We start from the raw sequence: 27,333 nt of genomic DNA on the forward strand, positions 1-27,333 counted from the left end.
ATTACTTCTGAAAACATTTTGGTCCTCAAAAAGTCTTGCTGAAACCCTCCAGTAAAGAGAGTTTAGAAGTCAGTACAGTTTATATAAAGCAGAAGAAAAAGAAAGGCCAGCAGTAAAAATCCTGCTTTACACATTCAAAAATAAGAGGGAGGGGAAGGAGGGTAGGGAGAATGGGAAAATATATGGGAAAATATTTTATAAAATAGTTATCTGCTTGCAATTTAGACATCGTGGGCCAGATTTAACATGTCAAAACATATGTCCTTTGGTATGAAGGTAACCAAAAAGAGTAGCTTCTAAGAGATTAAAAACTGGAACTGTGCCCTTTTTTTTTTTGTTTTTTCTTTTCTTTACTTCTATGGAATAGAAAGAACATGAGATGCTCTTTTTTCTTTTCTTTTTTTTTTTTTTTTTTAACTCAAAGAAAATAAAACCGGTCTGATTATTTTGCTGAACAGCCTCCTGGAAATCATAGGATATTTTATTGAAACACTTGAAAGGAGAAGAACGTTGAATGCATAAAGTATTAACAATGTGAATTTCAATGAGAACTGTAAGCCTACTTTGTACAGCATGAAATAAAAAATAAAAGCACAAAAGGCTCACACCTCCCTTTTCTGTTTAGAACAGTTATACACAAAATGCAAAGAGCTAAATTTTAGATTACAAGTCCTGCTACATCTTAATACAGGTATTTTATTGAACTCCAAATATTTATTTCTGCAACTTAGAAAGCAGCATGAGATTTTTTTGGTTTTTAAAAAATAACTGATTTGTATATTTTTGCCCTACTGCTAGGAACTTGTTATGCTGCAATTACAGACTAGAAAGTGTTCTCTGACCAACAAGCAAATGGTTCAAAGAAATAACACCACAGAGAGTAAGGTAGAGAGCTGAGAAAATGTGACAGTTCATTAAAAACCACAGATTCATGCTCACCTTCAAAAACACACGAGTAACCAACAACCTTGGAATGGATTTCAGGAGTTTAGAGCATGTTGGAAAGTCGTTCCAATGACCTATTTTTTCTTTAGGATGAAGATTTGCATACAGGGTTTATGAAACCCATCAAGGTAAGTATCTTTTTATTAAACTAGCAGAGTTAACCTGAGATACAATTAGGAGTTGACATTTTTCCATACTTAGTTCACAAGTTTATTATGAAAAACACTGCAGTACTTTTCTGCAGTAACATCGTCTTACAGAAAAAAAAAACAGTTCTGTTCAAAATAACTCACTACGCTTGGACAATTACAAGGGACAATGTAGGAGGCAAAGAGTGAGGGGAAAAAACTGAGTGTGGACATAAATCAACACAATTAAATTAAACAGTATTCCCTGAAAATAAAACAAAACAGTTTTAGAACACAAACAGGAGGCGGTCTTGGTACTTATTTTAAAAATGTTCATTAAGCTTCAATGATTGTTTGCTGCTATCCTTATCTACAGTCATGCTGAATAAAGCTATAGCTAAATGGAAAGTTAAATGTATTCACGAGGTGTTAATGTCTACATCTTATTATTTCGCAGTCTCTCAGAGAAAGCAAAAGTAACTACAAATAGCGCTATGCCAGAAACTGGTTTCTTGACCAACAATGTTGCTTCAGCATGCAATGAACTGGTTCTTTCTAAAGTGGTCACTGTTGTTGACGACAAGAGGCTTTGTATTTTAATATGGCACATCTTTTGGTCCATGTGAAAACGAGTTTGAATGTTAAATATTTTCTGACACTTCGGAGTTACTGTTGCTCTTCCCATTTCCTTTAGGTCAACATATGGTTCATGGCAATACTGTACAAGTGTAAAATCTCTTTACAGGAAGTAGTCTGGGGTGCGACGAGTAACATGTGGTTCACCTCTACGTGGTGCTGGATCAAACTGCAAACTGAAAGACAACATATGTTAGTCGAAGTGCTAAAGGTCTCATCAGCTTGTATTAAGGACTGCCAGAAATGAGTCTCATATGCAGTAATCACAGTAAGTCTTAGGCACAGTAATAACCGTAAGAGACAGACTCCCCAGGTCTGAGACTAAGTTTCTATTTAAAAAATTGCTCATCTAATTTATAAAATTCCTCTGGGGCAAGCATTTTAAAGGCTTTTTTCCAATATTAAACCTCCAATCAGGTCCCATAAAACTTAAATGTACTTTGCAAAAATATATTTACTGTAAAAGCATGGTATTAACTGGAAGTAATGAAATAAGGACTGGGTGGAAATTAGAAGATGCAATTTTAAAATAGCCAAAACATCTGTGGCTGGATCCAAACACCAGTACCAATCTTGCAGAAATAGTTGATAGCCTGTCACAAATCCACTGTCCTGCTTATTTTATGCTAAATGCATTTAATGAATACCTCACTATAACATACAGCAGGGATGTCCAACTTCTAAGCAGCCAGAGGCGAGCCATGTGTGTCCGGGCTGTTCCCCATCCCACACAAGGAGCCCCTCTCCCCCAACTCAGCTCTCTTGCAGCACCTACACTCTGGGCTATGCTACCCTGCCCCCTTGGGTTGGGAGTAAGGAGAAAAAGTTGGGGGAAGGAAGAGCCCCCACCTGCTGCTGCAGCCAGAGGGATAGGCAACAGAGGCAGGTCAAAGCCTGGGAGCTGCACATTAACTGCTCATGGGCCACATCCAGGCTGCCATTTGGACAGCTATAACATATATGAAAACCAGGGATCCAGGCTTTCCATTCACTGCAGAAAAATGCAGTCTCTCATTTTAAGGAGAAAAACCTCTCTTTAAAGGAGAAAAAAACCATGGGAAGTGGTGGGTTTCCCCTTGCAGGCTGGCAGAGTTCTAGCCCGCAAAGGGGCTAAGGCAGGGACAGGCAATTATTTCGGGCAGAGGGCCACTTACTGAGTTTTGGCAAGCCATCAAGGACTGCATGACAGGCAGCCCAGGGCAGATAAATATTAATTTTCAAAATTTTTTAGGGGCCCTGTGGGCCAGATAGAATGGCCTAGTGGGTCGCATCCATCCCCCAAGCTGCATTTTGCCCACCTCCGGGCTAAGGGGAGTGGGAGGAAGACGATCAGGCGCAGAGCAGCCATGCATCATGGAGCACAGCTTCCCACAGTAAGTCGGTGGGGGAGGGAGGAAGCGCAAGACTAATTCCCGCATTGCGAGGGAGGGAGCTGGGCAGGGCTGGAGGCGCTGCAGAACCGGGGTGGTGTGTGGGGCCTGGGACTGGAATGTGTGGCCACAGGGCCCGGGTGGGGAGTGGGATGGACAATTGTGAGCTGCCACCTCAACTGCTGCCAGGCGGGCAGGGGGTGCCTTGCCATGGTGGTGTGGGGCTCCTGGCAGCCACACCAAGCCTCCCTGCTCTGCTCTGCCATCCCACAATGGGTCCTGCCTACTGGGCCGCAGAGGCCCCAGTGGGAGGTCAGAAGGGCAGGGAGCCCTGAACTCACAGCTGCCAGTCCACATCCACCTGCAAGCCCTCCATGGGCTCCACTCCAGTTGTGATACCTATGAGGGAGGGGGAGCTGGGCTCCATGCTCTGTTCCCACCATGGCAGATGGGGCTGGGGACTGCAGACCCATGTCGCTGGCCCCATAGCTCTGACAGCTAGGGGCCCCCTCTGACAGGGCTGGGGGGTTGGAGGTCATGAGGGAGGGGCAACAGCAGGGCTGGGGGCCTGTGGCTGTGGGTCAGGAGTGAGGGGCACTGACATGGGCTGCTCAGTGCCACAAAATGGGGGGTGGGCGGGCAGCGACACAGCTGGACCCACATCCTAGTAAGCAAAAAGGGACAGAGGGAGCTCTGATTTCCCATGATAAAAACAAAAATTATAGGTAAATTTAGAATTTATTTTATTGTAGTGACTGAGGCACTGATAGGCTTCCAAACCGCTTTAAAACTGTATATATACAGCAAAAGCTGCATTAACCAGCACTCTGTTAGCTGGGAAACGCTATTAACCGGCATCTGAGGGATGCGGCAAAAATGAAACCGGAAGTACCGCTTCCGGGGGACTTCCTGTTTCGCCGCTGCAAGCCAAGTTTTTCTTTGCTACTTCGACTCACAGCCCAGGCAAAGCAGCCTGTGCGGGTCCCCACCCTGCCCCTGGCGAGTGCACCAAACAGTGCACATTTGATTAACCGGCATCCCCCATTCCCAAGGGATGCCGGATAAAAGAGCTTTTACTGTTTATAAAATATTATGTTCAACAGATATCTATATGTCATGGGAATATGCAGATTTGGGTGGTTTTTAAATCAGAGGATTTGCAATTTTTAAACAGAGGAAACCAGGATCCCTGATGATAACTTTGACTTTTGGCTCATGTTAAATGTCAAGAGGAAGTTTTTCCAACTTTTAAAAATGAAAAAGTTAGAATGGGGACATTTTATTGAAAAGAAAAAAAAAAGTAAAATGATGTCTTCATCAGCGACTTGGACGAGGGAGTGAAGTGTACTCTGTCCAAGTTTGCAGATGACACAAAGCTATGGGGAGAAGTGGACACGCCGGAGGGCAGGAAACAGCTGCAGGCAGACCTGGATAGGCTGGACAAGTGGGCAGAAAACAACAAGATGCAGTTCAACAAGGAGAAATGCAAAGTGCTGCACCTAGGGAGGAAAAATGTCCAGCACACCTACAGCCTAGGGAATGACCTGCTGGGTGGCACGGAGGTGGAAAGGGATCTTGGAGTCCTAGTGGACTCCAAGATGAACATGAGTCGGCAGTGTGACGAAGCCATCAGAAAAGCCAATGGCACTTTATCGTGCATCAGCAGATGCATGACAAATAGGTCCAGGGAGGTGATACTTCCCCTCTATAGGGCGTTGGTCAGACCGCAGTTGGAGTACTGCGTGCAATTCTGGGCGCCACACTTCAAGAGGGATGTGGATAACCTGGAGAGGGTACAGCGAAGGGCAACTCGTATGGTCAAGGGCCTGCAGACCAAGCCCTACGAGGAGAGACTAGAGAAACTGGACCTTTTCAGCCTCCGCAAGAGAAGGTTGAGAGGTGACCTTGTGGCTGCCTATAAGTTCATCACGGGGGCACAGAAGGGAATTGGTGAGGATTTATTCAAAAGGCGCCCCCGGGGGTTACAAGAAACAATGGCCACAAGCTAGCAGAGAGCAGATTTAGTCTGGACATTAGGAAGAACTTCTTCACAGTTCGAGTGGCCAAGGTCTGGAACGGGCTCCCAAGGGAGGTGGTGCTCTCCCCTACCCTGGGGGTCTTCAAGAGGAGGTTAGACGAGTATCTAGCTGGGGTCATCTAGACCCAGCACTCTTTCCTGCTTATGCAGGGGGTCGGACTTGATGATCTATTGAGGTCCCTTCCGACCCTAACATCTATGAATCTATGAAGCAGCTAATATTCCAAAAAAACCCCAAACAAACCACCCAGAAAACACCACCAAGGAAATACTAGTTTTGTTTAATGAAGAAAAAAAAAAGATGTGTTTAATGTCTGTTTAACAGTCTGTCATGTTAAATGGAATTCTTGGAACATGTTATTTTTTCTTCCTTAGTTAAATTGTCCAGTCTCAACTAGAGGTACAGTGATACATTGGCCCGATATTGGATCGGCACCAATATAAAGAAAATTCATTGCATCAGAAATGAGCCTCATGTGGCCAATAAATGCCCTGTGCATGCATGCACACAGCTGCAGTGCAGTATGTAGGTGGCAAGGAGCACGGCCCAGCAGCTTGGAGAGCTGCGTACAGCTAGTGAGTCTGTTGTGGTGGAAGGGGAGAAGGAAGGGAAAGGGTGGGGGCAGATCAACGCCCCCAGCAGTGAGGGAGGGAATGGGGAAGCTCCCACTGCTGCATGCACCCCAGGAGGGCATGGGGTGGAGGGGGCGTGTGCCCCAGATCTGCATGGGGGGAGGCTGCAACTGTAGACGAGCTGCACCGGCCTCTTCATGGCATGTGGGGTGGCGCTTGGGGTGGGTGGCAGTACACTGGGTTAGGGCTATGTGGGGGCTACAGAGACCACAGCCGCCCCCCCCCCCCCCCCCCCCCCCCGTAAGCCTCCTCCCAGTGCAGCCCCTACATGCTGGGAGCACAGCCACAGCCCCCCCTACCCCCACGCAGATCTGGGGCACCCCTGCCCCCATGCCATCCTGGGGCACGCACAGCAGCAAGATCCACCGCCACGTCCTCCAGATGAGCTGCAACGTCATCCTGCCTGGGCAACGCCTCCCCCAGCCCCTCCCTCACCACAGAGGCCTTGATCTGCCCCCCCCCCCCCTTCCTTCCCCACTCCCCATCCACCACAGACTTACCAGCCTCAGGCAGCTGCATCAGAAGTCGGATCAGTATTAGCCGATATGCCTCATTAAAAATTGGCTATTGGTACTGGCCCCCCAAAATCTCTACTGGTACACCCCTAGTCTCAACTTAACCATTTACAAAGAACTCTTCATTTGCTCAATGCTGCCCAGATCCTGCTTAATTTCTTTGCAAGACTTTAAGCATGCAGTTAGGAGTTAGTTTCAGCAAAATGTGCACCGATAGTTGACAGACTACGCCCTTTAATGTTACAGTTCGGAAAGCTTCTATGCTTAACTTCCTAAGGGTAATGTGACGTGAGCAATTTTATGAATGTTTTCTAAGCTACATTGCTTTGGTGAAATAACACTGTATTAAGATGCCACGCAATCTGATCTTTAAATACTTACAAGGAGTATTTTAGAGTATCGTCAAGTTCCATGATTGCAGCCTGGTTGCCACAACGGTAGCAATAGTTTGGAGCGCTGAAAATTGTTACTACGTTCCGATCATGGCACCAGTTGTACCCCTAAACATGGAAAAACCATACAAGTCTTTAAGGTCACCTTAATTCGTCATTATGTGTGTCAGCCTAAGAACTCAGTAGTTGATGATTCACAAATTATGGTCTGTGGAACTGTTTCTCTTCACTGATAGGTCCATAGAATAAGAACTGATAAAGAACTCTGACCTTCATGTTTCACCCCGCAATTTGTATTTCAAAAAACAGGATATTTTTCTGTGATTAAATTTAAAGAAGTGCAATTCTAGAACACTGCACTTATCACCAAAATTTCTGTTGTATCAGTATTAATAAAACAATTCTGGATTTTATCTTACTAAAATGAGAACTTGAATCTATACTTAGAAATACTGGCAACCAAGTGTTTCAGGCATTTTACTGGAACATAAATGGCACATCCAAAGGCATTTCAAATTTCAGGTATCAAGCTTATGTAAATCTGCACTTTTTGAAAACATGAACATGCATGTACACTTCATTAAGTCAACAGATTCCACACTGAATTTACAACCAGGAAACTGATGCTCAAAAAGAGTATGTAATCTTCTGCGAAAATCCTTAGTGTGTAAAACTAAAATGAATCCTCAAAGGTAAGGCAGCATATTAAGAGCTAAAAATGTCTCCAACCTTGGATAAACTGACACAGGGCAGTCCAACTGGTGGTCCATGAGGGGAGTAGACCTTGGACTCGCACCTGGTCACTGCTCCTTCTCATTGCTCTGCTGTAATAGCAAGTCTCTGGGCTCCTCTCCTCCATCCTCTGCTTGCCGCTTCCTGCCTCTGCTCCAGAGTGCAGGTCAGCATAGTGAGTAGTGCAGTGAGCTGAGGGAGACTATGGGGCTGTGCATGAGGAAACTGTGCCCCTGTGGTGCAAGTGTGAGGAGATGCCCTATGCAACAGAGAGGGTCACAGATGCATGCTGCAGCAGAGGTGGAGTGCCTGGTGCAGCAGTGGAGATGGGGAGTTACCTGCATGAATACATAGTATGGCAGAGGGGAGTGTCAGTGTAGTCTAGTAGTAGCTCATGACTTGAGTGGTACGACCCCCCAGGGCTTAGAAATTGGACAGCCCCAACCTAAACCATACCTGCATGACAGTCAACTTGTTTCCAGTTTCAGGATAATGCTAATTCTTACTTGCCTCTAACAGTAACTGACCACCATAGAACCACAGGGTCAGAAACAAGAGCACTAATGTAATGGTGCTTAGGCATCAAGAACACAATTTAGAGTCTTTAAAAAGAAGACTATATGCTTACCTCCATTACCAGCTGATGAGCTCTTGAAACCAACGTAAGGCCATTGGCGTGGTTAAAAGTTTCCGATATATCTTGCCCAAAAGTATAACCAGCACCTCGAGGAGAAATGCCCCAACCACCACGATCATCTGGGTCTGACCATAGCAAGTCACACATTGGACCCTAGAAAATATTTCTAGAGTCAACAGGTTTTCCAACTATTTAAGGTGGTCTATTAAAAGATACCAGAGTCACCTGAAGAACCTTGTCTTTCTAGAGTCAATAATGTTCAGAAGCTGAGGGCAAAGGGATGCCAAAACATACAGGTAACTAAGTCTAGGACAATCTCAAGCATTGGTTTAAACGGATTAGGTGGGTAGTTGAACCTTGAAATTGGCAACCAGCTGAACTGTGTCAAGAACTTTAGTGAGGAAAGGAATTGCTTTCCAATGGGTATGTCTACATGAGATGTTTACTACACAGTAGACCAATTAGTTGCGTAGTAAACGTTGCATGTCTACACATGTGCCCCTGTTAGGCTGTCATTAACTAATTTACTACACAACAGTACATATGTAGACACTGCTCCAGCTGGCTGGGGCATGAGTGTGTTTCCATGTAGGGGCTGCCTCCCAGCATGACAGTGCTTGCCCTAGCCAGCCTCACTGCAGCATGTTGGGCTGAGGGGAGCAGCCCTGGGCTGGCAGGCTGACCCTTGGGGTCCCCTGCCAGCCAAGGCTGCTCCAACCCGGCTCAACATGCTGCAGTCCTGGGCACACATGCAAACGGCATGCCTGGAGCAATAAACTGGAGAGCAATAAGCTCCAGAGTTTACTGCTTCACATTAATATGCACATGTAGATGTGCTCAACAAGAATTAAGAACCTTAGCCTAAAAAAGAAAAAAAGAAGGTAAATTCTCCAAAACACGTTGAAAATAGGGAATACATAACCATGGATAAAACCATGCACCACTTTCTGCAGACCATTTAAAACAGATACTTTCATAGCATTAAGATAAAAATGATATTTCTGATAATTTGTCTGTATACAGACAAGATAAACATACACTGAAGTTTAAAATTCTGACTCCAAGATGCACATTTCAATAACAGATTTGTTAGTACCTCATGAGGAACTTCTTGGAGGCGATCAAGTGCTCGGATGTGATCCAGTGTATCTATAGATGGTGAGAGGCCACCGTGTAGACAGAAAATCTGGAAGAGTTGTGCATCTGTTAGATTCACCCAGATTTACTTGCAAGTATCTGTGTTTACACATGTAAAATTGGAAGTAAAACTGCAACATAAGTTAGCAACAGAAATAGACCTATCAGTTTTAGTCTCGACTACATATGCCTCTACAGCTCTTTCTAAAGTTTGCAATCTTCTGCTGAAACTTTTTTAACATTAAAAAGTTAGCCTTTAAAAAAAAAAAAAATCTAATGACAGTGTTTGAGAAGACTGGCACAAAGAAAAGACTTTCACATAATTAGGGAAAGACGGTTAAAATTAGGGAAGATAGTTAAAATTCTTAGGACATTAAAAGAAAAGGACTGCCTAGAAAAAGACAATCAATCATTCATTCATTCATGGATGGGTGAAAAGAAAGGGAGGACTGAGAAGAGTGTGGATAAAGGAAACAAAGGAGAGGAAATGGGGGGAGGGGTCAATCAGGTGAAAAGACTAGCAAAGAATAGACAACTACAGAAATATCTGGTTTACTGTACCCCCCTTAAATAGAGAACAGTTGAAACAATAAATGCCAACATACCTGGCCATCCACCAAGGCAGTTAGAGGAAGATAATCAAAAAGGTCTGTAAAATATTTCCAAACATTTGCATTTCCATATTTTCTTAGGCATTCATCATAGAAACCATATACTTGTGTGATCTGTCTGCTTTCATGATTCCCTCTAAGAATTGTGATGCGTTCACGGTAACGGACCTAAAGACAAAAAGCATTTAATATCATTAAAAAGAACTTACCAACTTAAAGCGATCAGTCTTTCCAGAAAAGAATTACTGAACCAGAAGTTCAGTACAGGACTTCAGGTTATATTATTATGACAGAGTCAATATATGTAAACCAGATTTCATTGAGTAAAAATAAGATGTAGTAGTAAAATCATTAAACTGAAGATGTATTAATACATTGATTGAAAATTATATTAATATTTGCTCTAGGCCAATACTTGAGGATGAAGAAAGTTATCCATAAAAAAAGCCTCCTAAACCTTGGGCTTTTACATAATTTGCAACCACTATCTTCTCATCTTTCTGTTGAACACACAATTTTCAGAAGTTTAATACCAATTTGTTTAATCCTAATTCAGTAATATATTAAGCATCCTTAGGATTTCCTTTTTAATTAAGCTAACACCACTCTAATCTTCCCAGTTACTCATGGCAGCCTCTCCAAGTCTCTCAACTCATCCACTAGAGCAGGGGTTCCTGAACTGTGGTACACATATATCTGGGGGTACACAGGTGACTGTGTAATGGTGGATTTCATGTTCATTATAATAATAATTGGCATTTACAGGGTTAAAATACAATGCTGGTAGGAATACATGGGCAACAGGTAAATCTGGAAGGGGGTACACAGTAATAAAAAGTCTGGGAACCTCTGCTCTAGAGTTTGCGTTGCAGCTCAAGATACACAAGCCCGAGAAAACTGCCATTTCTTAAATCACAACTGCAAATTAGTCTAGTTAAAACAGTTTTAGTTTTAAGGACAATATTCTTGATTATTTTTTTCTTAAAACACGACCATATACTCTTATAAGTAAAAGACTGGCGTCAGGAGTTGTAGCTCTCTGGCAGTAACACCCTGAAGTTTTAAATGGGTCAGTTCCCACAGCTATAAAACCAGATAGGAGACACCTGGTGAATATTAAGTCTGGTTGGCACACAGCTAAGCAAAAGAGAAATATTTTTTTAAAATCAATACAACCACATAGCTTAATAAAGTTACCTTAAGAGCTACGAGCAATGTGACTGTTTCAACTGAATAATATCCTCTGTCAACATAGTCCCCCATAAACAAGTAATTTGTGTCTGGTGATTTGCCTCCAATTCTGAAAAGTTCCATGAGGTCGTGAAACTGTCCATGGACATCTCCGCAGACTGTGACTGGACATCGTACTTCTTGTACATTGGATTCTTTCGTCAAAATTTCTTTAGCCTGCAACAGAATAGTGAAAGAGTTAAGGTACTGTCTATAGACAGCCTTGATGTTCAAGCTGCTTTCTGCCATTCCCACCTCTTCACTGCTGCTCCCATTAAATAAACATTTCTGTACATGCTTGTCCGGGCTGATGGGTCTGCATTGAAACATTTTAGTAAAATCCTATCCTTTTTAAATTAGATTTGGAAAAACAAGAGTTGAAATGTCATCTCTGTGCAAGGGTGGGGCAACTCTAAGATCTGGAGGCACGTTCAACAATCAAACTAGTCATTAGATAGGTATCAGAGATCTTCTACCAGCATAGAGGTGGTGTTAGCACTGCTGTGCTGGTCCAATTTAAAATAGGCTTGGATTCTATGATTTGATCATTTAAATTTTAAACGTACATGAACATTAGTCAGATGCTGTTCTCAAATTGTTAGGCCTTGTTTATTGCTGCAAAAAGCTGATGCTTTGAGGGGCATAAATACAACAATATTATTTAAGAATTTTGGAATATTTTTGTAATTTTAACCAAAAACCCTAACTCTTTGAAGCCAACTGTGTCCTACCACACCCATAATCTCTCTCACACACCAATCTTTGAAAGCATTCAAAATTAAAAGGTACAGCCCTCCCACCCCAACTTCTATGCCAGAGACAGTCAAAATATTTGAAAGAAACTCAATTGTTTGCAGTTTTAACATTTGCAAACATTCTTCTTAAAAATCCAGTTAAACAAAACCAGTCACATTGGTTAAAGCACATTAAATTGTCTTTCTACCAGGATGATTATCCATGAGATGTTAATAATTAACCCAGAAGTCATTATTAGCCTTAAAAGTCATGACACCAAGCTAAGTAGGTAAACCATTTCCTCCTTTCAGAACTATTGCAGATTTAAGAACAAAATGTCTTTGTCATATTTGGAAAGATCTGAATAGAGAAACTGGAGTGTTGTACTTTAAGTATTTTACAGTGACACCCTAATCATACTGCAGTGAAATTCTGTACATTAACCCATTAGTTACTATTAGGGAAAAAACAAACAGAAACAATAATATATTCTAGAAATTAGATCAGAAATAAATTAAGCACATCAACAGAAGGCGCTTTAAAAAGCGATTCCCCAAAGCCAGTGCAAATGACTTTATTTCACTTCAAATCAGCATGAACAAAAAGAATCAAAAGAAGTTTGCAACTGACAATTTTATGTCACTGCAGAGATGTCTAAAAGCAGCCTAAAGCAATAGCTTGGAAATGTGAAACACTATTTATCTCATGGAATTGAGCAGATTCCTCAGGTTTATTCAAGCTGAGATTAATTTTTGCTTTTCAGATCTACCTCAACTCTTCCTGTTGCCACCCAAAAAAAGAAAATGGGATGCCTACTTTCACCAGTACTCAAAAATCAAAGCTAATTCCCAAACTAATGAATGAAATTACAGTAACTGCAAACTTCTTTGTATAGTATCTTTCTTTGTATAAATTAAATTTAAGTTTTTCACCCCAGAACTTGGTTTATTTTTTGTGCTATTTGCATAAGGTAAAATTCAATTATAATTCTAGATCTAAATTACACAGCAGGGAAACTAATAAAGTGAAAACAAATGCTTTGCAGTACAGCCTCCCCTTCCAATAAAAACAAAAGATTTTCTTCCCACCTTCACTCCTGAATGAGGCACCACATGCAAGTCAGTAGAAAAAAAAAATGCTTTGAATCAGCAGTAATCCCAGTGGTATACTGATACCCATGCTCTATCTAAATAGTTCATGAAGCAGGGAAGTCAGTTCATAATAAGAGAGCAAGAGGGATAAAGTAGAGCATCCAGAATGATTACAAATTCAATTCCTGCATTATTTTAATCAGATGATCTTGCTGCCAGCTGTTGTAGTTTGTCCCCATTACAGCTATAAAATACATGCCAATGAATTTTTACCTTCCAAGCCAAGGGGTAAGAGAAATATAAATAGAAACAAATTTTACAACGTAATCTCTACAAAGACCTCCATGCTATTTCAGCTGGGTGTCCTACTTGAATGCCCTTATAAAAGCAAGAAAAGTCAGTTAGTTTATACCTCATCAGAAAGGTGGTGCACCAATAACCAAACCAAACTCTCTCTCACTTGACAGTTCTAAAAAAAGCTTCCAGAAGTGTATCTAGCAGTGATAAATGCCATCGCCACACAGGCCACACACTGAACCAGAAATAAATATTTAACCTGATGAAGAACTGAAATATTCAAATTAACAGGTGCCATGCACTTTAGGGTCAATTCTTTTAATGTCTATCAGGTTTGCTAGATCTCTGGTATGTACAGCAAAGTGTTGATTTGTGTTTTTAAAAATACAGGAGTTTTCTGAAAACATGGAAGCATTAATTCATTTAAGGAACATCAGTGCTGCAGGAATAAACACCTGAAACATTATTCAAGCCAACACCCTATATTTAGTGTATTTTATACTTTAGTGTACTTTGGATACAGAAGCACGCATCCAAGGTTCCACATTACCCATGAAACAATCAAATAGCGACTGGCCCTAAACCTGGTCTCCATGGTCCTGGATATGATACCCTGCTTACGCACAATAGCAATAGAGGTTCAAACAAAACAGTGCCAGTCTTAAGCTTTAATTAGACATGGAGTAACACAGGGTTCACGAGATCTAACCAAAACCTAGAAAGAAAAATGTAAAAAGCAAAAAAACATGTGCCCTGTACAACGTAAAATAGAAGGACCAAGTTCCCATTAACCTTAAAGCATGTAAGACTACCAGGAAATTAATCCAGGCTCCAGGAGTATTTATATTACACAAAACTAACCTACTCCTATCATATCCAGTACTGAAAAGTCACAAGGCTAGCTGGCAGTGGTTGCCATGAAAGCAGAATAACTTATTACAGGACACAACTCATTTTTATAAACAGGAACATTAAAAATTCATGTTCCCAAGATGCAAGTAACCAAATACATCTTTGGAGATTTAAGCTCAATTCTTTATTAAATTTCCTTTAGGTTGAGAAGGAAGTTTCCTTCTAAAATGGTCCTTGCACTTTGCCAAAATCTGCTTGTATATGCCCTAAAAGCCAGGACAGAACTCAAAGAATACTTTTAAATGTTGAAGTGGCTGAAGAGAATCTTAAATCATGAACTTTCTCCCAGGTTTTGCTAATGGCCTATTTTCCTCAAACAGAATGGCAAATACTTAAAGATTTGGCTAATTTCAACAGGATGTTAACTTCTCACAAGATGTCTTTATGGATAGTTTTAATGGCAAAAGAATGCGTTAGTTTCACAAGTGTTACAAAGAAGATTCCCACAAGAACCGAGGTTTACCGCTACTCTGCTTAGAAGTTGTACAGTAGGCCTGATCAGTCATTTCCAGGTGATTTCCAACACCCTCCATTTGCATTAGGTTGCTAAATTAAAAGTGAGCTACTCACTCAACTGTTTGCTATTGCTTTTACTTCAAAAGGGTACCACTACTTATGGGACTACTGATGAGCTCCACCTGTCTAGAAGGAGTAGTCTCTGAGATAAAAAGCAGGAGCAAACAGCTGGAGGAACTTAGTGGTCCAATGCAGATGTTTGCTGCAAGCCAGTATGCCCACAAGTACTTCACAAAACTTCACAACTGCAGTAGGATCAGGAATCTAACCCTGCAAAGGAGCTAGATTCTGCTGTACACATCCCTGCTGCCCACGCACTAGAGAATAAAACAGCTTCCTCAGCCTGTTTCAAAATACTAAATTTACCTTCCGTTTTGGCATCAAAACATTTCTTAATTCAGCTTAATACGCAACAGAGGATGGATGACTTCTTACTTGTTAAAACCACAAACACATGAATCAAACGTCTATTAGGATGAAAACTAAGACATTGCAAAAGATTTACTGGAGCGGACACCCTAGAACAAAGACTGATTTTGTGGATCTCACTTAATATTTACAGCTATAAGCCCGCAGTTCTCATATTTCATCACTCTTGATCAAATGTGTGACTGTCACACCACTTCATCCATTTACAGACATTGTAGCATTTACAACAAGCATTCAGTAAATGTGCTGGTGGCTGCCGTAATGAACTTCAGCAATTAATGCAAAAAAACAAAACAAAGGGGGGGGGGGGGGGGGAGAGGCTACAAATCATCAGCAAAGGGTCCAAAAGTTGAAGCTGAATTCAAATTAGAAGATACTATATAGATGTACTTTTGAATTCTAAGACTCCTGAATTTTTCCTGGAACATTCATCAGAATTTTACCCATTAATTACTTTTTAAAAACTTATCTGTGCAACTTGAAATGTCAAGATGTGCAAAAATGTAATGCTGCTTAATAATCTCCAGCTTTGTACTCACGACAAACCAAGTTTAGTTTATCATTGACTTTTTGACATTCCACAGATTGAAATTAATATGATGAGTTTAAGAAGGTTTACATCAGGAGTTTACTTTAAGAAAATGTATTAATTTTCTTATTTTCAGATCAGTTCAGTCTTAGAACATATGCCATCAGCTCCCAAGTTTTCCCAGTTTTAAAAATAAGTGTATAGAAAATATTAATTACAAGGAATCTTATTATAATATATATATTGTATTGTAATTACAATATTAATGATTCCAAGTTAAGCCAAGGCATATGAAAAACATTAAAACCATAGTTTTGAATAGATAAAAGTACAGTTACTGAATGTACCTGTACTTTTATCAGAAAGAAAAATCAGAACTAAGCAAAACATGATGTAATGTAGGTTGGCTATTAAATCAGAGCTCCACCTATTTTGCTCAGCAGAATATTCTGAAAGTTCAAGAGGTAAGCACTTATTTAAACACACTTCAGCTTAGTCATACTGTAAATAAAAGTGTCTGGTTAAGCAGACAGCTCAGATGCCAACTGTTACTGAAGCTTATGAAAAGCAGCACTTCTGACAATGATAGTGGAAAGAATGTGCACTACTGATAGGAGGAGAACCTATACTCGTTTACAAATAAAGGAACTAAAATATAAGGTAGTTTCCAACCTACTACAATAGCAGAATCATCAAATGATGATGTAATGTGCTGGGGAGTTGTTTGTTTGTTTTTGTCTTTTAAAAAAAAGAAATCATTTTTGGTAGTTGCTAATTATACTTTAGTTTGCTATGTACTTCCATTACCTAGGAAGGAAACAAAGGACCCCAAACATGCCAAGGTGACACTTGTTTAACAAACACTTTAATTTCAGTAGTGACACTTCTGTTTTAACATGGTGTTTTCAGTCATCCCAAAAGAGCTACTTTTGTCAAACTGAAAACTCCACCCATTCCCTTACATTTCCTCTTTAAAATTAGGTGTGCAGGATGTGACTAATGCCAAACCGATCATCTGGCCTTTGTTTACAACACATACTGAGAGAGACCATGGTTCCAACAGGACCATTTCATAATCACAGACCATTTCCAAACTGTATCTGCCAGGACTTCCATAGAAAGATTTCATAGACGTCAAGGCTAGAAGGGACCTTGAAGATCATCAAGTCCAGGCCCCTGCCCCAGGGGCAGGAAGTCAGCTAGGGTCAAAGGATCCCAGCAAGATAAGCATCCAAACGTTTCTTGAATAAGTCTAACGTAGGTGCTTGCACCACCTCTGGAGGGAGTCTATTCCAGGCCTCAGGGGCTTGGACAGTAAAGAAGTTCTTCCTTATGTCCAGCCTAAAACGGTCACAGAGGAGTTTGTGACTGTTGGTCCTCGTTATACCTTGGGGCTCTCTATTGAGCAGATGTTCCCCCACATCCTGATGCACACCCCCTTACGTACTTATAGGCAGCCACCAGGTCACCCCTAAGCCTGCAATTTTCCAGGCTAAAGAGTCCCATGGCTCTCAGCCTCTCATCATAAGGCCTATTCTCTTGCCCTCTGAGCATGCGCATGGCTCTCCTCTGGACTCTCTCAAGCTTCCCGCCATCCTTCTTGAATTGTGGAGCCCAGAATTGGATGCAGTACTCCAGCTGAGTACAGTAGGAGGACAACATTGTGAGATTTACTTGAGAAGCATCTACGGATGCAAGCCAGAGTTTGGTTTGCTTTGCCAGCTGCAACATCACATTGAAGGCTCATGTTCATCTTGTGGTCAATCATGACCCCCAAGTCCCTTTCAGCCATGGTGCTAGTGAGCGTAGCACTGCCGAGCCAATAAGCATGCTGTAGGTCCCCCCCCCCAGGTGAAAGAGTACAGGGTGATAATCTGGACAGTAATGAAAAAGCTGCAAAGATCTTTTGACTATATTTCCAGAATTATTAGCATTCTTAGGATACAGATATTAGGCCAGAAGGTAGAAAGGAAAACTAATTCTCACCTACAATGAGCCTAAGAATTTTTTGGTAAGAGAAATGTGTACATATGTGTAGGAATCAGATCAAGATGAGGATTTCTCCTGAGGGTACTTAATTCAGCTTAAATAATTTCATGTCTGCTTTGAAGTTCACAATTTTTTTACTTGAGTAAAACCCCCCATTCAAACAGAAATAAGAGCAGCAACAGGCCTTGTTTGGCTACACTTTGGGATGAATGTATACCTGCCCCCTCTTTGGTTTTGCAAGCAGTTCCCACACTTCCAAATGCTCACACTTAATGCTAAGAAGGTTTAAGGGCTTAATAAAAACCATGGGGGGGGAAAAAAAAAAAAAAAATCAGTGCTTGTGACAAAAAAACCCCTCTTCAATACATGGCATATGTGCTACCATTCCTTTTCCAAGTTACCAGGGGAATGGTCAAGAACTCTCTCTCTCAACCCCTGGGTCATGACCCAGAAGTAGGTTGCAAGAATATATGAAAGGGTAGCAATTTTTAAAAGTTTTAAATTTTTTTTAAAGGATGCTCCTTTAAAAGAGAAAAGGCTGGGAAACTGTGGCTTTTCCCTTGCAGGCTGGCAGAGTTCCAGCCTGCAAGGGGCTGCTTGGGGGCCCCTCTGCCCCACACACTGGGATGCTGGGGGAGGGAGGCAGAGGCACTGGGTTGGGACTGGCCATCCATGTTTACAAATGGGCCCTGGTACAAAAAGGTTGAGAGCACCACTGGTCAAGAGCTATGAAGAGAATGAGAAAAATTAAAACAATGGTGGGGAGGGATCGAAGTCAACTACCACAAGGGTTCAAAGAGAAACAACAAAATGTAGCTGTCTCATTTGCAGTTTGGCAACATGCTCCCTGTTTCCAATAAAGACCCTGTATTCAGAAGTTCATGCATTTAATTATGGATTAAGTTTAAAGAGTGAAGCCAGGAGGACATTAAGAAGCTCTTTCTGACTTAACCTTCCTCTGTATAAAAGAGAAGAATACCATCAACCAACAGAAAAATTGAGATTATTTTAAAGGATGAAAAAGCTAGCCTTTATGGAAAGTGTTTGGAGTGAAAACCTATAATCCTTACAAAGATATTTATTATTATCAAAACCTTATCAAACCAACAACTCTTTAAATGGTAAGTCATCATGACAATATGCAGTCCACATCAAAGCCCTCAGTGGTGTCAAGCTCAACAAGGCGCTAACAAAGAAAAATTAAGCCACCTTTCTGCTGCCTGGGACCCATCTAGAAGCTGACTAGCATCTCTTCTACAAGCTAGCAGGTTCTAGCAAGAGTTTGCTGGAGTATGGGTTCAATACCTGTCTCCTCCACCGGGATAGGGATGCTGGGGTCAGATGACCTGCAAATTCCAAAACAAAGGGAATCCCTAACTGTCCTTTCAAGCAACATTTTTGGCATTGCACCTTGTTTAGTCAGAAGCAGCCTTTTTTTTTTTTTTAAATAGAGCTGTCAAACAATTTGAGGAACAAAACCAGTTAGTATGAAGTTAAGATATGTCAAGTTGTGCATCCTGAATTAAGTGAAACCAAGCTTTAGTAAAAATGAATATTTAACCTAATTTTTTATCTTTTCATCCTTAAGCTTTGTTGCTATGAACCATGCTGTCCATTAGCACCTGCTACACTTGTGTGTAAACTGACTAGACAGAATAGAAAGATCTAAAATCAGTTACCTACATGTTAAGATTTTTTTTATTTTATTTTATCTACGGTACATAGTCTCTCCTGATCTGGAAGCACAGATTGAGTGATAAAAAACAAAACAAGGTGGAAGTTTTCAAGCAAGTAAAACATAACAATACTACACAGTTATATTCATTTAAATCTATATGATGATATAAATCTATTGACATTAGGAAACTTACCTACTCACTGACAAAACACTAAACATTGTTTAAGTAACAGGTAACAAAGAATACTGTGAATGGTAAAAAGATGAGAATCCTGGCTTCTGGCAAAATGCTGCATGTTGTTTGCTTTGGGTTACAAGAGCAGTTGCACCATGTCTAGTACCTGTTTAAAAATTGTACCCATGCCTGGAAAAGGTAATTTTATTAGTAACTCAGAAGAATAAAGCGTTTTCAACCACCCATAAAATACAGGCTTTGACAGAGTGAAGTCAAGTTTACTTCTCAGAAGCAAGTTTAAAAGGTAGAAGGAACTTCAGAGTTGACTGCAAATTTTCCAAGGCAGAAACTACAAACCTATATCTGTAGAAACAACAGATCTGTGCTGTCTTAGGTGTAATACAAAGGCATTTCTAACCACTACTAGAATATAGCTGGGCCACATCCTGCTTTCTGGAGCCACATAACAGGCATTTTCACATGTGCTCTGGAGGTGGTGGGGGGGGAGCAGTGCTTTAATTAGACACGCCACCATGTCTTCTGTATCAGCATCCCTGCACTTAAAAATGGCAGTGGGGGTCACTTGTTCCTTCAACAAGCTTTAGTTCAAGAGCCCCACCACCATTTTTAACCGTGGGGATGCTGATACACATGACACAGGAGGCTGCTGGAGCACAGCAATTGCCACGCTCTAGGAGACTCGATTAATCGAGTCTGCTCTGATGCACTGGAATTCCAGAGTGTGGAAGCAGCCTCCTTGCTAGTATATAGGTGCCCAACATGTCTACTACGATATCCTCAGATGTGCCGAAACATTCTCCACGTACCTGCAGGCTACGCAGAGAATAACAAAGCCATTTTCCTGACTTCCACTGAGACTGTGTGATCCCCAAGTACTACAAAAATGTGTCCTTATGTTCAGGCAAGGTTTTTTGAGTGGATGTGATATCTTTTATTACACCGAGTAGTTGGGAAAAAGTTCTTAGCAAGCTTTTGGGTGCAATTACCCTTCTTCAGGCATTGGGAGTCTCTGCTCTGTTCAAGAACTCTGTTTACATCTTTCTTTTCCCTATACTGCATATATGTGGTACCTTACCACTCATTAGCAACAAACTGCAGTGCATGCTGCAATGCATCTAAGATCTAATCCAGCGGTTCTGAACTGGGGGTACATACACCCCAGGGGGTACCATGAGATGAACCCCCAGGGGGTACGTGAAGCCTCATCAGGGTACGTGAGATATATTTCATACATTGTCTAACAGGTCGAAGGGCCTAAAAAAAAATTAGTTTCCCACTGAAAGGGGGTACATGAAGTCTCACTCTGAGACCAAGGGGTACGTTGACTGAAAAAGGTTCAGAACTGCTGATCTAGTCCATTTTTCAGAACCCAACTCTATGCAGCACTTAAGTAAACAACAACTCTTAAATTGTCAGCTATACTTTAGGATTACAGACTTCACATTGTAAGCATCAGGTTATGATTAATTTGCCCATTATTCAATTCAAAAGTTTATTCATTCTAACGATAACAAAAAGGCAAACACTACAATTCTTTCTAGATGCAGATAGTGTTAGGGTAACAGCACAGTTACCATCCACAATCTAACCAGGCACAACAGAGCAACTGGGATACAGTGAAGGCACACAGGACAGCACAAATAGTCCTTTTATATATTTAACAGGCTGCATGAAGAGGGAAAGCAGAATACTTAGGCTTATCTCTAGTCCATTAGTCCCAACCCACTGGGCTGGCAGATCTGAAGAGCTTGGTCAAGTAGAGTGCTATGGAAAAGACACATTAAGAAACTATTCAAAATTGAATTTTCTGCCACAGCACTGAAAGTCTGCAAATATGCTGAATAATCATCACTGATATCCACCCATAAAGGCACTGAATTTGGCAGCTTTCTACTTCGTTAAGCAGCCCACTCCTAATCCCATTCTATTTCCAATTATCCTTTCTGGCTTGCTGGGCATGCCTTGACACAGGGGCGGGCAAACTGTGGCCTGTGGGCCAGATGCGGCCTACCAGGCCATTGTATCCAGCCCGCGGGGCCCCTAAAAAAATTTTAGAAGTTAATATTTATCCGGCTCTGGCTGCCTGTCACGCAACCCTCGATGCCTTGCCGAAACTCTGTAAGCGGCCCCTCCGCCCGAAATAAGTGCCCACCCCTGCCTTGACAGGACGTTGTTAGATGACAAAGTACTTCAGCCAGGGAAAAAAACCCCAAAACTTTCTTTGCCTCATTTTAAAAAGTCACTCCTTTAGAGGAAGCTTAGTTTATCAGCTTCTTTTGACACTAGGAATGGACAGCAGCCCTTGACTTCAGGAGGGCCGATTTCAACGAGTTAAGGAGGTTAGTCGGGGAGGCACTGAGGTCCCAAAAGGTGCAGGAGTTGGAAGTCCAAGACGAGTGGTTGTTCCTTAAAGAAACGATCCTCCGAGCCCAAAGGGTGACAGTCCCAAAGCAAGTCAAAGGGGGCAAGAGTGCCCAAAACCCCACATGGCTCACCAAAGGCACTCAGGAATGTCTGAAAGCTAAAAAGGAGGCGTACACCCGATGGAAGGGAGGGGCCATGACCAAGAAGGATTCTCCCTCCATTGCTCAAGACTGTAGGGGGGCTGTTAGGAAAGCTAAGGTGGAGACAGAACTAGGACTAGCAACCAGGATCAAAGACAACAAGTCCTTTTTTAAATACATAGGGAGTAAAAAGAAGGCACTGGGTAACATGGGGCCCCTGCAGGACATGCTTGGCAATCTGGTGGTTGCACCAGATGGTAAAGCTGACCTCTTCAACAAATTCTTTGCCTTTTTTCCGAGCAGGGACTGGCACTTCACCCCCATCGGGATCCCGGACAGACTCAGGAGAGGCACATCCAGGCCTAGGGTCAGGGAGGACATAATTAGGGAACTTCTGGAGGGGCTGGATATGTTCAAATCAGCAGTTCCAGATGATCTCCACCCCAGGGTGCTGCGGGAATTGGCAGAGATTATTGTAGGACCCCTGGTACAGCTTTACAAGCACTCACGGTGCGATGGCCAGGTGCCAGAGGACTGGAAGAGGGCCAGTTTAGTCCCCATTTTCAAAAAGGGGAGGAATGAGGACCCGGGAAACTATAGGCCCATTAGTCTTACCTCGGTCCTGGGGAAGCTCTTTAAGAAAATTATCCAGGAGCACATCTGCGAGGTACCAGCAGGAGAGATTATGTTTAGGGGCAAGCAGCATGGGTTCATTAGGGGCAGGTCCTGTCAGACCAACCTGGTTGTCTTCTACAACTAGGTCACAAAATCCACAGACACAGGTGTTGTGGTAGATGTAGCCTTTCTGGACTCTAGGAAGGCCTTCGACACTGTCTCTTATGCCATTCTCATTAAAAAATTAGGCAACTGCGTTGCCTACAGTCAGACAGGTTGCAAATTGGCTGGAGGGCCGCACTCAGAAAGTGGTGGTGGACAGATCATTTTTGACATCCTCATCAGTGACTTGGACAAGGGGGTGAAAAGCACCTTGTTCAAATTCACAGATGACACTAAGATGTGGGGAGAGGTGGGCATGCTAGAAGGGAGAGACAGGCTACAACTAGATCTGGACAGGTTACAGGGGTGGTCAGATGAGAATAGGATAGGATGCAATACTGACAAGTGCAAGGTGCTGCACTTAGGAAAGAAGAACCAGCAGCATACCTACAGGCTAGGGAACTCCTCTCTCGTCAGCACAGAGGCAGAAAGGAATCTTGGAGTCATCACTGATTCCAAGATGAACATGGGCCATCAATGTGGTGACATGGTCAGTAAGGCTAACTGCACCATGTCATGCATCCACAGATGCATCATGAGCAGGTCCAAGGAGGTGATCCTCCCCCTCTATGCAACATTAGTAAGGCCGCAGTTGGAGCACTAAGTCGTTCTGAGCGCCGCACTTCAGGAGGGAGTGGCCAGCGTTGAGAGGGTCCAGAGGATGGCCACTCGCATGGTCAGGGGGCAGCAGGGCAGGCCCTATGAGAGGCTATGGGACCTGAACCTGTTCAGCCTTCACAAGAGAAGGCTGAGAGGGGATTTGGTGGCCGTCTATAAGCATACCAAGGGGGACCAGCAGGGAATGGGAGAGTCCCTGTTCCCCGCAAGCACTACCACGAGTAACTAGGAATAACAGCCATAAGTTGACTGAGAGTAGGTTCAGGCTAGTCATCAAGAGGCGCTACTTCACAGTCAGGGAAGCCAGGATCTGAAACCAACTTCCAAGAGAAGTGGGGCTCGCTCCTACCCTGGGGGTCTTCAAAAGGAGGCTAGATAATCACCCTGCCGGGGTCATTTGACCCCAGCATCCTTTCCTGCCCATGGCAGGGGGTCAGACTTGATGATCTTCTCAGGTCCCTTCCGACCCTACCAACTATGAAATGAACAAATAACAATAAGTCAAAATTGGACATGCGCTTAACCTGGGTCAGCAGCTCGGTTTAAATTGTTTTTGCCTACTCTTCCTCTGAGGTCTCTGTCAAACCATGACTGCTTACTCACCCGTGAAAAAGAGCAAAGTTGCTGTGGTCTAGCTTCCTCTTATCGAGGGATAAGAACCAGTAACATCAGCAGTCTCCTGAGAACAACTGACAAGTAAATCCCTGCCCACTTTTAATTCACCATAACCTGATCATTTCTCCATATTCAGTGTGCACCAGCTCTTCAAAACTCTTGCTTCTACTGGCTTCTCTAAATATCATGATCTTTTATTTACCCTATACAAGCTCCCTTCTAAGGTAAATTATCCTAGAAGTCCAAATGTTGTTTTTTTTTTGTTTGTTTTTTACAATAAACTTTCCTTCTACAGTCTCTCCTGCCCAATGAACACCACTCCCTTTGCAACTGAAGGTTAATTTTCAACATATATTTCCTTCTATATCCAGACAGCCTGTTGATTCTACAGCAGGCAAAAAAAGTATTTTATGTTCTTACTGCTCAAGACAGTTCTCATCTTGGCACACAAGGTCATCAAAAATAGTTCCGTTTAAGTCAGCTTTCTTTCCCATGAACAGACAGAAGTATTACAGCAATGAGTACCTCATAAATATGTAAGAATTAAGGGCCGGATCAGAAAAGGTATTTAGGTATCTAAACAACCATGAATCCATGAGACTTCAAACTGCAAAAAATCAGGTTGTTTGACGCAGAGAGAGAACACCGATAATAATCGAGTTTCCTTTCTTAAGTATTCACCAATTGCATTCGTGTTGCCTACCCATCCACCAACCATGTTAAATTGTGACTGTGTTATTTAAAAACGTAGCGATCCCTGTAGCATGTATTCCCAAGCATGCTATAAAATGCGGGAGGCAACTCCCGCTTAACGCTGTAACACTCGTTTTACTTTGATACCCAACTCCACTCTTCAAGTTTTGTTATATTGCTCATGGGCATCACACAGCTGGCAGCAGGGAGAGTACACTAGCACCACAGCTCATCAGCAGCACAGTCTCGTTGTGCAAGTTAGCGCCAGTTGGCTTGTGTCACCATCTTGGTTCATCAAAAAACAAACCTGGTCTCGCTTAATGCTATATTCCTTTTAATGCTTGGTTTTTCAGGAACCAATTAAGAGCGCTAAATGGGGGTTTGTCTGTATTTTACTTGAACAAGTATTTGGGAATTTGTACTGGAAACAGGACTGTCCTTAAATGGTTCTTACCCACCCCTTGGAAAAGTACTTTAAGGAAGAGGTTGGTAAATCACAATCAAGCGTTTCACAAAAAAATAATCAAATCCTTTTTGGTATGAAACACTTGTTTGGGATATACCAAACTCTTCCTTAAAAATTCTATACCAAGCAGCACTTTTCCTACTTACAACATGACAATTTAGAGACTCATCACATACCATAATTTGAATAGAAGTACAGTACTGGAATATTTTATAATGGTAAAGTTTGACCATGCTACACTCATAAGCATTTGTCTGTGAAAGCACCTTTGTGTAACTTCATAGAGATTATCAAGGGCACTCTACAAAAAGAGATGGGTTCAATCAGCACACTACAGTAGTCACAGGCACAATGCCAAACCTGTCACTTCAGTGTTAGTGACAACCATAAGGGGGCACATCAGTGACATCTCCCAAATCTGTAATCAGCAGCTCTCCCAAGCACACGCCACAAAAGGTCTTTTTCTCCATGCTAAAATCGTATGAACATACTGAATATACAACACCCCTCTCTTTCGCTGTCACTGCTTTTCAGCTACAAGTCCTGAAGTAACTTGATTCAACACAAGACCTCCATTTGGGACACAAGGTCAACATGACGAGAGGAGCGTGCTCCACCTGCACAATAAATTGTTGCCCCTTAGGAACAGAAACGCAGCATCTCTTGCTGCTCTAAGTTAATCACTGGGAACAGAAACGCAGCATCTCTTGCTCCAAGTCAAATCATCGAGCCACACGCTTCCTCGGAAGAGATCGCTCTTTTCACTCGTGCAGGCACACAACGCGACACGACGGTGTCACCAGGCACCCCGAACAGACTGTGCGAAGAAAAGCTGAAATGAATTTGCTCCGACCTATACCTGTCGCTTTCCTTTTTTTTGTGCAAAAGTCTAGTTTACAGATTTCACAGTCATTAGGGCTGGAAGAGACTGTGGCAGATCAAGTCCGGCCCCCCGCTCCAGGGGCTGCAAGTCAGCCAGGGTCACAGGATCCCAGCAAGACCAATTGACTCGTAAAGGAGTCCCAAGTAGGTGCTCACATCGGTCTAAAACAAGGCAAATCACCTCTACCGGGAGTCCCGATTCCCTTTCGCCTCTAGACCAATACGGCCGCGATGCGACCCGACGCGTTCCTTTCGGGCATTAAACGCTTTAGAGACAGGGAAATTCGGAGGAAACAAAACGACGGCTTTAAAAACATTGTGAAAATTTACCGAAGCCGTTCACCCCCGTCTGTCCTGGCACTTGCCCGCGAGGCGGGCGAGTCGGCGTGGACGTCTCTGGCGAGGCAGGGAGCGGGTCGGGAGGAAGCCACGCGGTTTCGGCAACGGGGGCGAGCGCCGGAGCGGCCCGACCACCCCGGGGGTGGTGTCAGGGGCTGGAAGGGGCCTCGCCGCACTGGGGCGGGGAAGCCGGCTGCGACGCGGCGAGGCCGCCGACTCGCGCGGGGAGGGAGACGAGGCGAGCGGGAGGGAGGGAGGGAGGCGCCGCGACCCCGGTGCGGGGGGCGCCTGGGTGCGGTGCAGGCAGGGGGCGGCCCCGCGCTCCCCTCCGCGGCTCCCGGCGCCATTTTAGGAGTCGCGAGGAGGAGGAGGCCGAGGCTGAGGCCTAGGCCGCCGTCTGCCCCGCCCCGCTCCGGCCCGCGCGCCCCGCGCTCACCTTCTCACACAGGCTCTTCACCTGCCCCTCGGACAGCTGCTTGCACTCGTTGAGCTGCTCCACCCACTGGTCCAGCTCCTTGGTGAAGACCTTCTCCTCCATGACTCCCGCCTCCGCACCGGCTCGGCTGCACGCAGCGCTGGCGGCCGGAGCCCGCGGGACGCGCACACACGGCGGCTGGCGGCAGCGGCAGGCGGCTCGTCCGCTGCCCTCCGTGTAATGGCCGCCGCCCTGACGTCACCCTCGGAGGGGGCCCTCCGGAAAGGGGAGGGGACACGGCGCATGCGCCCCGGAGGGCCGCCCCGCGCCTGCGCACTTGGAGGCTTCGGGAGGGGGGAGCGGCTGGGAGGAGTCGTGCGTGTGTTGTGCTGTCGGTGCGGTGGCGCATGCGCCGTGGGGTTGCTTGGTGGGGGTGGGCAGCAGCGCGAGCCCTTGGAGGCCCTGCCCAGGTAGGCCGCCCCGCCCCGACCCCGCCGGGAGGAGCGAGGAGAGGTGTCGGATCCAGCTGTGTGGGGCAAGGGGGCTTGGTCTGGCGCCACATGGGAAGGGGCATGAACCTGCCCATCCAACTCCACGCTGCAGGGAGCCGGGCGGGGAGGGGAGGAGGCCCGGCCCAGCCACACCCAG

The 27,333-nt window shown here is 43.6% G+C and overlaps 1 protein-coding gene across 1 annotated transcript; it reads right to left on the minus strand.

The window, feature by feature from the left end:
- Positions 1-1,068: 1,068 nt before the first annotated feature.
- Positions 1,069-26,904, minus strand: PPP2CA (protein phosphatase 2 catalytic subunit alpha). The gene is made up of 7 exons (XM_006262161.4): positions 26,707-26,904; positions 10,972-11,181; positions 9,769-9,942; positions 9,123-9,212; positions 8,018-8,179; positions 6,647-6,765; positions 1,069-1,885 (listed from the first exon to the last, which is right to left on the minus strand). Exons 1-7 carry the CDS (start codon positions 26,806-26,808, stop codon positions 1,813-1,815), a joined length of 930 nt encoding a protein of 309 aa, XP_006262223.1. The 5' UTR covers positions 26,809-26,904; the 3' UTR covers positions 1,069-1,812.
- Between the last annotated feature and the right edge of the window lie 429 nt (positions 26,905-27,333).

This window comes from Alligator mississippiensis, chromosome 9, assembly GCF_030867095.1.
Source record: "Alligator mississippiensis isolate rAllMis1 chromosome 9, rAllMis1, whole genome shotgun sequence".
In the NCBI taxonomy this organism is placed as follows: Eukaryota; Metazoa; Chordata; order Crocodylia; family Alligatoridae; genus Alligator; species Alligator mississippiensis.